General features: G+C 39.0%; 1 protein-coding gene across 2 annotated transcripts in view; it reads left to right on the top strand.

The window, feature by feature from the left end:
* Window positions 1-13,635, top strand: part of HPS5 (HPS5, biogenesis of lysosomal organelles complex 2 subunit 2) — a 75,829-nt gene that overhangs the window by 45,665 nt on the left and 16,529 nt on the right. For both annotated transcript variants that reach the window (XM_019519682.1, XM_019519683.1), the window contains exons 6-13: window positions 638-771; window positions 2,552-2,767; window positions 3,965-4,036; window positions 5,004-5,092; window positions 6,365-6,543; window positions 6,924-7,082; window positions 8,136-8,295; window positions 10,784-10,907. In XM_019519682.1, coding sequence (XP_019375227.1) covers window positions 638-771; window positions 2,552-2,767; window positions 3,965-4,036; window positions 5,004-5,092; window positions 6,365-6,543; window positions 6,924-7,082; window positions 8,136-8,295; window positions 10,784-10,907 — 1,133 coding nt within the window. The remainder of the gene's footprint in view (window positions 1-637; window positions 772-2,551; window positions 2,768-3,964; window positions 4,037-5,003; window positions 5,093-6,364; window positions 6,544-6,923; window positions 7,083-8,135; window positions 8,296-10,783; window positions 10,908-13,635) is intronic.

The raw sequence follows: 13,635 nt of genomic DNA, 5'->3' as shown, positions 1-13,635 counted from the left end.
CCCCCCCCCCCCCCACATGGCGTAGGGCAGTAGGGGGCAGCGGGGATCGCCCCTTGCTGGCAGGAATGGTGAGTGTGGGGTTTTCTTTCTTTCTTTTTTTTTCTTAAAGGGCCAGAACCGCAGTGAGCAGAGCAGCCATGGGGGGCTTGAGGAGCAAGGGGTGGTGTTGGGGGCTTGTGCAGAGCCCCCCATGCAGTGGGGGGCAGCCGAGATTGCCCCCCTGCCCGGCAGCACCTGGTGAGCTGGGTTTTTTTTTCTAAGTGCCAGGAGCTGGGCCAGGTGGGGGAGCCATTGCCGGGTGGTGGGGGGAGGATGGGCCTGGCTGATTCGGATGAATTGATTTAGGACAGTAATTTGACTCACTGATTGGAATCACTGTCCCCCGAATCGGCCGAATCTGAAGCGAATACTTGCCACTTCACACAGGCCTAATGTACATGTAAACATCCATAGCATCAGAGCCTTATTTTATAGAGGGGAATTAATTGTGTTAACTCAACTTTGCCCTCTTCATAGGATCTGTTGTTATACACAAACAACTTTGTTTGAACACTTAATTTTGCTACCTAAATTTTGGAATAATACAGGCTTTATGGAATATTAAGACCAAATGTGTATTGCTTTCATTTTTCTTTAGGCAGCTGCTGCTTTTGTGATGTTTCCAGTTCAAATTATAACCACTGTAGACTCCCGGGTAGTTCAGCTTGATTATGTGGATGGAAGATTGCTCATCTCTTCACTCACTCGCACCTACTTATGTGATACTGAGAGGTAGGTTATACTCTAACTGCAAAGATACTGGTTATTTGTTAAAATTTGAGACTGTAATTCAAATAGATATGCTGAGAAATATTTTTTCTAATTTTATCATTAGAAATTACCAATCACTTGCATGCATACTCATCAATTAAGAGACATACCTGCATTATTTCAGTTTAAACGCAGCCCTTTTACACAGTTATCCACCTTTGGGTTTTTATTTATGCATCTGTTTTTGGGGATTGAGTTTCATGGCTTTAAAGTGAGTTATAGCTTTAATTTTGTAGACTTTTAGACCAGTAGTGTTTTAGTTTTTACATTCTTGGCAGTATTACACTAGGGCAGACAGCTTGAGAGAACTGAACCATCTACTATGTAGCTCTTTTTGGATAAGAGATTGTCCACCTGGTTTGTCAAATAGTCATCGGTCTGTTCCCTCAAAGAAATTATTTTATCTTCTGAGGTAAAATAAAACACTTACTTCACATCCAAATGAATACAGTGGAGAGGGATTTTCATTACAAATGCACTACTTATATACAGAGCTGTAATTATTGTGTAGTATTCCTTATAAAAGGAAATTTTTGAACAAACAAGTTAAATCTTTCATACCACTGTTTTTCACAAGAAGTTTTTTTCCTTTTATAGGATCATAGGAATATCAGGTTGGAAGGGACCTTATAAGGTCATCTAGAACAGCCCCCTGCTCAAGGTCATTTAGTCCTGCCCCCCCTGACTAAACCATCCTAGCTAAGTATATGTCCAACCTGTTCTTGAAAATTCCCAAGGATGGAGATTTCACAGTTTCTCTAGGTGTCCTGTTCCAATGTTTGACTACCCTCATAATCAGAAAGTTCCTCCTGATCTCCATCTTAAATTTCCTCTGCTGCAGTTTGAGTCCATTGCTCCTAGGCCTCTCCCCTATAACCACGGAGAAAAGCCTATCTCCATCCTCTCTATTACTGCCCTTCAGGTATTTGAAGACTGTTATCAAATCAGACTTTTCCACGGTGCTTTAAAATAACAAATGTGTAAGTAGTAAATGCAAGAAGGATGCACTACATCTGTATACACACGGTCCTTGGACTTATGACACAATTGGATCCTGAAAACTGCGTTGAAATGTCATAACTCAGAACTGATTTTCCCATAGGAACAATGTTATAAATAGGGGATCGGTTCCTGAACCAGGGGTCAATACCTTATTTTCCCCCAAAATAACCCAGAATTTTGTATTTGAATCAATTATAGATGGGTAATACAGCTACGTTAATGTATTTATATTGTAAATAGCAATCACATTGCTTTGGAAGGACTTCTTTGAGGTGACTTGGCTGGAGTCTTTTCAGGAGTCTTGGCTGCAAACTTTTCTGGAGTCTTCTCTGCTTTCTTAAAGAAAGTGTCCAAGGAAGTTTGGACAGATGTTCTCCAGAGACACGGGCAATGCAGCAAACTTGTTTGCTGGTGTGGCATCACATCAGATGAAGCGTTGTAAAGTCGAAACTGATGTCAGAAAGTTGAAACAGAGTCAGTTTATAAACGTCTTAAATGCTATTCGTTGCAAGTCGAAATGTCTTAAGTCGAGGATTGCCTGTATATAAAAGTAATGGAAAGTTGAATTGTATTATGCAAACATTCTCAATATTTGTAAACTGCAAATTATAAGAATTTTTTTGGAATTTGAGGTCGTGAATATTTTTCTAGTAAATTTGTTTGCCCAAGAAAAATGTTAAAACCACTTGTGTTAACTTGTAGTGTTAAATGTTGTCTAAATATTTTTTTCCTGTACTAGAGAAAAGTTCTGGAAAATTGGTAACAAAGAAAGAGATGGAGAATATGGAGCCTGCTTTTTCCCAGTTGGAAAGGGTGGAGGGAGCCAGCTGCCGTTAATATATTGTGCACGTCCAGGGTCAAGGATGTGGGAGGTGAACTTTGATGGAGAGGTGCTAAGCACGCATCAATTCAAACAGCTGTTGTCATCACCTCCTCTCCCTCTCATTACTCTAAGGTAGTAGTATTGATAATGGTTAGTGATGAACTAAGTGGTGATTGCTCCCCCCCCCCCCCCCCCCAGTTTTGTCACTACTATTTTTGTGACAGTTACTGTTTGAAAATAACAAGCTGTAGTAAGAAAAGTCAAGTCATGAGTACTGTAGTTTGTTCTCAGGCCTAGCATTTTCATTGTACGACTCTCCAACACTTGTTCAGCTGTTTTTATGGAATCCATCTACCTGCTTGCATTCAAAAGTTATGGTATTCTAAAAAGAAAAAAAATGGCTTTTGATTCACAAACAGTTTGACTGATATGCATTTTTTCAGAATCATTCTTCAGCACTTGTCATTCCAGTTAGCAGTGGTCAATTTTTATTGCATGTCTTTAGGTAGACAGTAGCCCTGAGTAAAATAAAGGAACTTGATGAAACAGTCAGATTTGGCTTTAGATTTAGCCTTTAAATGAAGGAGTTGGAGATTGCCTTTGCACATTTTATTAAAAAAATAAATTTTCACTTTGATTTCATGGGTTATAGTTTCAACATGGCACTGCTGTAGTGTGAAAGTATAAATTTACAGGGCTGCTTTGGATGATCTGAAATAAATGTAACACGAAAATGAGGAGTTAATCAACAACTATTTGGTTATTTGTTTGATGCTGTTTGGAGCAGGTTTGGCTGGAGTACAAGGGTCATGGATTCTTTGGAAATACTTTCAAGGACATTGAGAAACAGTTTTTTTAGATTTTTTTTTTCAGCTAAAATATTATGATGGTAAACTTATTTAACAACCTGAGACTTGACCTTTATTGAAAAATATTTTAACCATTTGTTAAGCCAAGCAGAGGTCTTGAACTCTTGTAAATCACTGTTCACTTTTTTGGACTTCGGTCTGTTGGTGGATTATGGTCTTTTCCATCCTTGTTCCATGAATTTAAAATCCCATTGCCATTCTTTAGTTGAAAGTGTTCTTGATTTATCATCTCAGCATTAACTTTAAAGATAAATTGCGACAGTGATGCTAATAACAAAAGTTTCAATCGTAGCCTGTGACTTAATTTTATGGATGTAACTTCTGTGTAGTCTTTTATGGTGTGTAAGCTAAGCCCTTGTTGTAAATGTTCATAGGACTGGGGGCTCAAATACTTATCAGTGTGGTGCATTTTGAAAATAGAATATATTAGTCAATTTGGGTTGTTTTGTTTTTTTTATAGGTCGGATCCTCAGTATAATGTTTCTACCTGTTCCCCCCAGTCTTTGTCTTTCCCAAAGCTGTTATATTTGACGTGAGTACTAAGAGCACACTTTTATTAACAAAATTTAGGTTTTTCAAAGCTTTCTTAATCATTTGTAGACTCTTAATTCTGTTATCTATTTTCTGACTTACTAGCATATAACATTTGCAAGAACTGTCTTCTGGGTTTTTTTCCTCCACAAATTCCTGCATTTAGATATACAGTGGTAAGAGTTGTAGTAGTGATGAGCTCTGAGGTTGGAACTAGAAGTTTCATATCTGTCTGGGTTCCATGAGCTATACTGTGAAGCTGTGCTATATACGGAACCATTAGTAGCTCTACTGGAAGTTCTGGGTCTAGCACAGCTATTGAATTGCACTCTGAATTATTCCATATTAAGTTACAACTCAGCAAATAAAAGAACAGCCATATCCAAATTATTGTGACTTTTCTCCAAAATCTAACCAATGTAGTTTTTTATTTGATTAAATCAATGTGTAAAGGCCCCAAAGATGTCCTGTAAAGCCCCTGGGTGGTGGTTTTGATATATCTTCCTTTTCTCCTCCCCTCCAATACCTCTACTGTAGTATTGTTTGGTAAATTATTTTAACAATCCTTATTCTCTTCTTTTCTTTATTTTGCTGACAAATATGGAAACTATTAAAACTTTTGACCATTCTACTGAGTGCTGTTTCTTTCTAAAAAGTTTATAGGTTCACCAAAGCTGGTGATCATTCTCTAGGAATCATTTTTTTTAGATGCTTTTTCTTTGTGACAACTGCGTAGTAATCTTGCTTTTTAAATATTTTTTCTAAAGCCTTCTGTCACACTTGAATAAAAGAGGTGTTAGATTATATGTCTGCATTCTAAAATTCAGGTTTTGTCTTGCTCTTAAAGTAAACAGTAGATTAGCTCAGTTCCCTAATGAATTGAATATGCTGAAAAGAGAATTTTCTTCTGAAATGAGTTAACGTAAGTATTACTTCAAGAAGTTGTTGTTTTTTCTTTTCTTTTACAGTGACCATTGTCTCATGACCTGGACAGAAAAAGGCATTTATATCTTCATTCCACAGAATGTTCAAGTTTTACTTTGGAGTGAAATAAAAGGTGAACTCATTATTCTCAGAGATTTGCTACATTGTTTGCTGTACTTTCTGTCATAAAGACTTGTACTTAAAGCATATTGTACCAATTTCCGTTTCTACAAATAAGCTTAAATAGCACTTTTCTACACTTTATATGACTTATTTTGAATATCAAACCCTCTTCCTCCCCCCAGTTCAACTTTGAAACTAATCTTTTCAAGTACCTTCTATGGATACATGCAAGTAATAGGGGAAAATACTAAGTCTCAAAGTAAAATATCAATGTGATGATTAAAATAAAATATTCTGGCTTACTTTCCTTATTTTTTTTCTCTGGCACTTTTTTGATCTCTTTGTAAGAATAAAGTACATCTGGCCTCAGTAGACTAGGAGGCTTTTTTATGATGGTTTTCCTAAGTCTATTTATGATCTTTGATTCAGATAACTTCTGTATCAAGACCAAAGTTAATAAATACTAAACACATGAGGTGGTTGTTATAGTTTTAAAACTGCTAAAGTGGTGGGACTCCAACTGCAGCACTCATCCAGTCTGCAGGGGTGAAAGAGTCAGTTCATGGGCTGGATCCCACTGCGCATTGGATCCAGCCCCACATGCAGGGCCATCTTAACCAACTCGTGGGACTCCCTGTGGGTCCAAAAATCTGGCAGAAGAGGACTGTCAATTAACACTTGCACTGCTCCCTTCCTGCCAAATTTCTGGACTTGTAGGGAGCCCTGTGGGCCAGGTGACATGGCTCTTTAGGCCAAATCTGGTCCTTGGGCTGAAGCTGAACACCACTGTGCTAGAGCAATTAGTTGTCCCCTATTGACATTAAGTTCAAAATCTGTTGTCATGAAGCATTTGAATGTATGTGCCAGAAGAGTTTGACCCTTCAGCAGTCAATTGCTTTAATTAAGTATTGGTTAGGAAGTCTTTATTCCATAACAAAGCTAAATCAAAATTTAGATTTTAGGAATGGATTTAAAGACAGCGTCTGTCTTTGAATTAGTATTGGTTGTTTTTAAAGAAAAATAAAGTACCTCATTTGGGGATAATTTTGTTTTTTAATGCTTTTAGGCAATTTTGCAAAGGCCAAGGGACTTCATTACTTTCACTGTACATCACATGAATTAGAAAGTGGTATAGTACCGTCTAATGTTACTCATTACTGATGAATTATAAGAATGGAAAGCTGTTGAAATTGTTAACAGGCAGGTTAAGAAGGAAATTGGAAGAAAGGCTGGTTAGGTCATTCAGCCCCTATGACTTTTCTGCTTAACTGTTTTTATGTAGATATTCAGGATATTGCAGTATTCAAAAATGAGTTATTCTGTCTGCATACCTATGGAAAAGTCTCGCACCTCTCCCTTCTGCTAGTGGAGCGCTGTGTAGAACGTCTGCTGCGACGAGGCTTCTGGAGCCTTGCTGCCAAAGTCTGCTGCCTCTTCCAGAACTCCATTGTTTCCTGCAGAGTAAGTAAACTCTTTTTGCTATCTGTGTACTGCCTAAACTGTGTCTGTTCAGTTGTCCTCCCCATGTGCCGACCCCCTGAAACAAGTCCTGTGGAATTTTGCACTTAGGATTTTGGACCTTTTCCCCCACATTGAGATGCAGCTCTAAAATTAACCAGTGGCGACACCTTTCATATAAAACATATCTTGTATAAATGGTACTATTATAACTAGTCTAGACAGAGGTAGTTAGCCATGTTAGTCTGAAGATGGGGAGAAAGTGGGACAGAGTGGCACCTTTTATAGACTAGCTTGGTCAGAAAGGCATAAGTGTTACTTTCCCTCTGAATATAAAAATCTTAATAGTACTCTTTTCTTTTTCTATTTGTATGTATTGGTAGGCAAGAAAAGCTTTGTCTCTAGATAAGTTAGAACACTTGAAATCACAGCTGGACCCCTCAACACAACCAGATGTCATTAGTCAACTGGAAGAATTGATTTCAAAGTTGGAACCTCTAGATTCTGCATGCAGCAGTAGGAGGAGCAGTATCTCATCACATGTAGGTGCACATGAAGTCCTGGATGTTTCTTTTTCCTGCCCGTCAGTCCACATCCTCACTATTTACAACCTTGCCTATTAACATACACTTCAGAAATTGGAGAATAGTTTTCTTGCAAAGTGCCTGTTTTAACTGGCAGTGGTCATATATTTTGAATGTCTGTTCCTTATTGGGGACTGCTGGGGGAGGAAGGGAAGACGCTGTTAATTCAGATATTTAAATTTGTAAGGGTACAATCTGATTTTATGGGCCTCCTTGGTCATTAGATTATCTAACCCATGGTGGTTAATGCATGAGTGTTTTTCTTTTCTGAAGCTGTATTTTAGGTGGTTTTCACATTCTTCCTGACAACACAGGAAAAATTTAGAGTTGGTGCCATTATTGTCTTATGTGTATGGTTGGTTGGCAGTGGCTACAGCTTTCAGTATCTTGTGAATATCATGTTTAATAACATGCATGGTTCTTTCCACATCTAAAGTACTTTAGGCAACAAATTAGTCACATAGTAACTTCTTGAGATAGAGGAGTGTTACGTGTTTTTGTAGATGCTGAAGGCATAGCCTGGGCCAGGAAGAAACATGCATGTTCTAGAGGGTATTTTTGTGAAGAATTTGTATTACCTAATTCTTGTTAGCTGGGAGTCAGTCCATTATAACATGACCCAAAACTTAAACCTAGGCAGGTACAGAAAGGTGAAACGACTTGCCCACACAACGTTGTGCTTGTCAGAACCAACATTTTAAAATTAGTGAGTTCTTGAATATTATTCTGCTCACTCCACTACATTTATAGTTGTTTTATAAATACTCTTCTTCTAAAAATGTTTATTAAAAAAAAAAAAAAAAAAGAAACTAGTTGCATGATGTTGCATAGTTATCAGCATGCAAATACCCAAGATGGTTTTTACCTTGAAGATGTGTGAGAAGGGTAGTGGTAGAATCTGTACCATGGCAATAAAAAAAAAATGTTTTGGTGATGCACTTTTTTTTCTTAGAATGTGGTTTAATACAGAAGCATATTTCTGTGGCTCATGTGACACTTCCCTTTCCACAGGAAAGTTTCAGTGTTTTAGACTCTGGTATTTATCGTGTTATTAGCCGAAGAGGCAGTCAGTCAGATGAGGACTCTTGTTCTATACACAGTCAAACCCTATCAGAAGATGAGAGACTTAAAGAATTTTCTGCACATCAGGAAGAAGAGCAAGTGGATCTTGGTAATGGCATATATTGGAAATATGCTTGTCACACACTTTTCGTCAAGTAACTAGTGATCTCGTAACAGACATAAAAATACTTTCTGTCATTTTTACAGTCTAACTTCTATGTAAAAAAAAAAACAATTCCAACATCAGCTAACATACCTAGAGCAATATTGGGTCTGAGATGGCAATAGGTGTAAGAAGAATGCTTTAACTTCCCTGCAGTTTTAATTTTTTTTGAGGTGGTGGCTTTTTGTATTTTCAAAGATAAGCATATTGAGGGGGTAGCGTAGAGTATCATTTTGAAATACTAACACTGTTACACAATCCCACTATCATTGCCCTTTATTTTCCCACCAAGAGCTAGAGGCTTTTTGGTGCTAGACTTGGATATAGTGTGGCCTTTCAGGAAGGACCCTGCTCTTACAGAGAGTATACTCTGCTGTTATTGAGGAAGCATGTGGAGACTTAGCTTACTTTAAAAAGAAAAAAAAATCTAGTCACTTGTACCAGAAGAGCTGGATGAGACAGAACTGAAGAGACGAGTTTTAGTAAGAGATAATACTGAATCCACATTTGAAGTGAGGATGCTACCCTTCCTGGATACCCACATAGCTGCATACAGAGGGCAACACCTCACTTTCCTCAGCTGTGTAAATGAGAGTGTTTTGTCCAGCAGCTGCAGACTCTACCAGGTGGTGAAATACTGTGAAATCTTCCTGGCCCCTTAAGTTGAGAACTGGGTGTTTTCAAGACAGAAAGATGCAGAGTACCTAAAATCAAAATAGGATGTTTTACAGGTTTTGAAAATATGTTGGAATGTTTCTTTGTCCTCTTTAGTGATTAATCCACTGATGTCATTAGCTAAATTTTGCTAGCACAAAAACAGGTGAATTTTCTTTTTGTGCTGTGTTGTTTTTTGTCTAGAAGTAGTGGGTTTCATCTCAATGTGTGTCATGAAGTAATGATAAAAAATAAAGATTTATAAGTTAATATCCTTCATCCTTCTTTTTAAGTGGTGTTATGCTACTAATCAATGCTGGTGACATTTGTAACCATCAGCTTTTACATTTGCCATATGTCTTTTGTTTCATCATCTTTACACCTTTTACTGTATTACCTTATTGTGTTTAAGAAGGTTAAAACAAGGGCATTTGATTTGAAACAAACCAGACTATTTTAAATCGCTAAATCACATAAGTACTAGATGCTTCTCTGTGTCTGCATATGAGTTTTTCATGTGGTGCTTGAGATGCTTCCCTTATTAAGTAAGCATAATGAATGGCCTCTTCTCTTCGCATTTATATAAAGGGCCATTAGCTTTTACACGATGCTTTTCCACATAGTGCATAAAAGCTAGTCTGTTTGCAGGAAGTGTAATATTGATCTTGAGGTCTACTGACTCGATAGATCATTTGTTCTGGTAGTGTGTGGGTAGGGTTACTGTGAATGCTAGCAGAAATAATTTTCAAAGATGTTGTTCTGAAGGGGCAGTTGGTAAGATCCAAGCCACCAGTATTAAAACTAACCCTTTCCTTAATTGCATCATCTAAAAGTGCAGAGGGCATTTTGTGCATGACTCATGCTAGGGCATGGTTTGAAAAGGACAACAAAAAATGCTACTGACAACATCTGAAAAAAGACTGCAACATTCAGCTGCATTGTAGGAGGGTTTTGTGCTTTTTGTTTTCTTCTTCAAAAAAAAGAATACCCAAAAGGTAAAACAGGTGGCTCAAAACTGACTTCATCTGTTGTCTGAGCTTTAGTATGACTGGCACATGCTATGTGTGTTCTCAAGGATGAAGGGCAAAAAAGAAAAGGAACAAATTCACTGGTAGTTACTGGGGAAAGAAAAACCAGCAAACAAATTATGTAAGCATTTTCAGTTACTGATTTCCCTTTGGTTCATGGCAAGAGTTAGCACTCGGAGTAAGTTATACTGATTTGTCTTCACATAGAATGAGGGAGTGTAGCAATGGATATTTCGTTACGGGTATTTGGACTGAGTTGGCTTTTTTGAAATATCTTGATTGTAGTTTTAGGGATGACAATCTTTTGAATTTTTGTGCAACCGTGATTGGTTCAAATGTAGTCATCTGGCTAGAAGCCATTGAACAGAAGACTACTGTTCAGTTGGTGTTTCCCTCTAGAACTGTCATTGTTTTGTCAGCTGCCTCACAGCACTTATCAATGCAGATCCAAAACATGAATAAAAAAAGCTTACCAAGTCCAAGGTCAGTAACATTGAAATAGACTTTGAGCACGAGAGGTGTATGCACAATGCTAGACTCTTACCCTTTGAGGCACCTTACCTCTTAAAAAGAGAATTCCGCCAAAAAAATCTGTCTTCAAATACAAAAACAAAAAACACCCATAAACCTGTTTTAGTTCATGTAAAAGCAGTTTCCCTGTTAAGAGTTTCCAGCTCAGAATTTGACTAAATGTTTCATTTTGTCAGGTCACTTCACTGTTTCATGATTTTTATTTCAATTCCATTTGTTAGACAACGTGTCTCATGCTTCTGTGACGGTTGAGACTGATCGGACTGAGACTTTTCTCCCATTCAGTATTCCTTTGTCATTTCGTTCCCCATCTCCTCTCGTCTCTCTCCAAGCTGTCAAGGAAAGGTAAAATCCTAGGAGATTTGTTCATCCATTATGTCTGTTTTGTTTTTTTTAATTTGTTTTCTGATTTTGTAGCATTGTCTGTTAATTCATGCCTTACTTTGCAAGAAATTACAATATCACAGAAAACACAGCAAGTGAAATCAAATTTGGTAGTGAACTTAAGGTTTTACTCTGACTCTACTGAACAATAGAAGGCTTACCATTTACTTCAGTGGAGTCAAGATTTCACTCTCTTTTCTCAAATGCAATTTGAGGAAAATATAAAAGTGTCCTTTAGGCAGTGGTTGGTATTTCTGGCTCTAAGTGAGCCTGTTGAGTGTGGCTGTAGGATTTGGTACTGTGGGGTGCCTATACATGTGTTCCTTGGTGTTCTAATTAGAAGATGTTGGATCAGACTTGATTAATTGAGTCTGTTCTGCATTCTATTAGAATGCTGCAGTGCCGCATTTTAAAATGGCCATAGGGTGCTTTAACTAAACCTTGTTGAACAAGGGTTAGATAAAGCATCCTGCGGCCATTTTAAAATAAATTTAATTGCAGCAGTTGTCTGGGAACCACCCACCTCCATGCATGTCTATAGGCAGTTGTAGTGTTCACATTCCTACAGAGTGTAAGAAGGTCTCGTTGTATTGCGTGTAGGCAAAATGAAAGCTTTGCATTTTAATTGCTGGTATGTATTGCCAAGATATGTGCCCTAAATCACCTTTCTTTCTCCTTCCTTTAGCAAATCCAGTGCATCCTTAAAAGTACATGATGAAAAATGCAGTTTATGCTTAACTGTTTGTGAATAAAAATCAAATGTAGGCCTTACAAGCAAAAGCAGAACACTAAATATAAGGAGAATATGAAATAGCTTATGTAAAACAAAAGTTTATTCCCCCACTCCCCCAAACCTGTGACTATTCTGAACATTGACTGCATCTTATTTAAAACCAAGAGTGTTAACGTAAGATGTGTTTTCAGTTTTATCCTGATATATTAAGTTGGCTCTTTTGCCCTCATAATTGCTAAGGTGAGCACACTGCTTTCACATCCTATGATCAAGAGAATGTTTGATTTTAATTAGTTAAGCTAGGGAAATTGTAGAATCTCTTGTCTCTCATTAGAGATGTTTTAAGAGCAGGCAAGACAAATATTAGTTATAAATGGCTTAAGTACAAATCACCCAGTGTCAGGGCAGGGGGAGAAGAACTAAATGATTTCTCTCTCATCCCTGTGCTGTGTGAATCTCTAATGCATGTTAGACCAGGTGTTGATAAAGTTTTATAAACACTGGACTGCTGTTCATGACCCAGCCACTGTCTCAGGCTGTTGATCCCTTCTGCAGTGCCCAGCCCTCCTTGCTCTGTCCCACACCCCCTTACTTTATCCAGTGTTTCTTTTCAATACTGCTGAGCACTTAAGAGCTCATATTCTACTATTTTTATACTTGTTGACTCTGCTTCTATACTTATTTATTTTGGTGGGGGGCATTGGGGCCATTACTGGCAAATGTTGTCAGTGCTTTCCTTCAGGAAGTCGGGGTACTAGGCCTTCTTAAGTCTTGAGATTTGTCTGGTCCCTGCTTAAGAAACCATGCTTGACATTTGACTCCCCAGCCAGTTGTCACCTTGTCTTCAACCTCCCTTTTTTGGGGAAGGTTATTGAATGGCCCATGCCCAACAGCTCTGAGTTCATCTGGATGTCATCAGATTTCTGGATCCATGTCAGTCTGGCTTTCATCCTGGTTATAGCACAGAGACTGTACTTGTGGCCTTGGTCAGTGATCGTTGTCTTGAGTTGTGCCCTACTGATCTTACTTGACCTTTCAGCAGTCTTTGATGGAGCTGACCATGGGGTACTGATAAAGCATTTACCATGACCTGGTGGGTCTTCATGGTGTTGCTCTAAACAGGTTCTTCTCTTTTCTAGCAGGAAGGTCCCAGAGGGTGGTGATGGTCAAGTTCTTGTCATCCCCCTGAGGCCCTTTCCTGTGGGCCCTCCGGGGCTTAATCTTGTTTCTCCATCTGGTCAATGTGCGTATGAAGCAAGTGGATGGGATTTGGAGCGAGGTGTCATCAATATGCTGATGACACCCAGCACTCCCTCTTTCTCATCTTACCTGGGCACTAGGGATGTGAAAAGGTTAAATGATAAATTGTTTAACTGAGAAGTCCAGTGATAACTGGTTAGCCTACTGGTTATTTTTTTAGCACAGGGAAGGGTGCAGTCTAGCAGGGAAGGGGGGAAGGGAAGCCATGCAGTGCCAGCAAGTAGGAGGGGAGGGGAGGGGAGAGGCAGGCTCTAGGGCCCATAGCCTGTGAGGTTAAAGATGAAACATTAGGCAGCCTCGTGACTGGGGATTCAGGTTTTCTGTCTCCTGCAGAAAAACACGGATTTTCTACTTTGAAGGAGAAAAATGTGGATTTTCTCTTTTAAAGGAGAAAAACACGGATTTTCCTTGCTAAAGGGAAAAAACCACAGGAAATGACAGGTTTCCCCTTGCAGGTGGGCAGTGTTCCAGCCTGCAAGGAGCTGCGTGGGGCTGGGGGAAGTGGAGGGAAGGGCAGATGGAGGCAGGGGGCACCATGTTTGTGTGCATGTGCACATGCATGTGGCCATCAGTACAGCCAGGCAGGGTGATGGGAGCAGCTCCAGCAGCTGAATGCAGGTAAGTCTGCGGGGGAGGGGGGATTGGAGGGCCAGGGCTTGGGCACTGTCTGGGGGACTGGAGTGGGGGAGGAAAAGG

Source organism: Gavialis gangeticus, unplaced genomic scaffold (assembly GCF_001723915.1).
Source record: "Gavialis gangeticus isolate Ggan-Ray unplaced genomic scaffold, GavGan_comp1, whole genome shotgun sequence".
NCBI classification, from domain to species: Eukaryota; Metazoa; Chordata; order Crocodylia; family Gavialidae; genus Gavialis; species Gavialis gangeticus.
The sequence above is the reverse complement of the archived record's forward strand: the minus strand, read 5'-3'. Positions and strand labels throughout refer to the sequence as shown.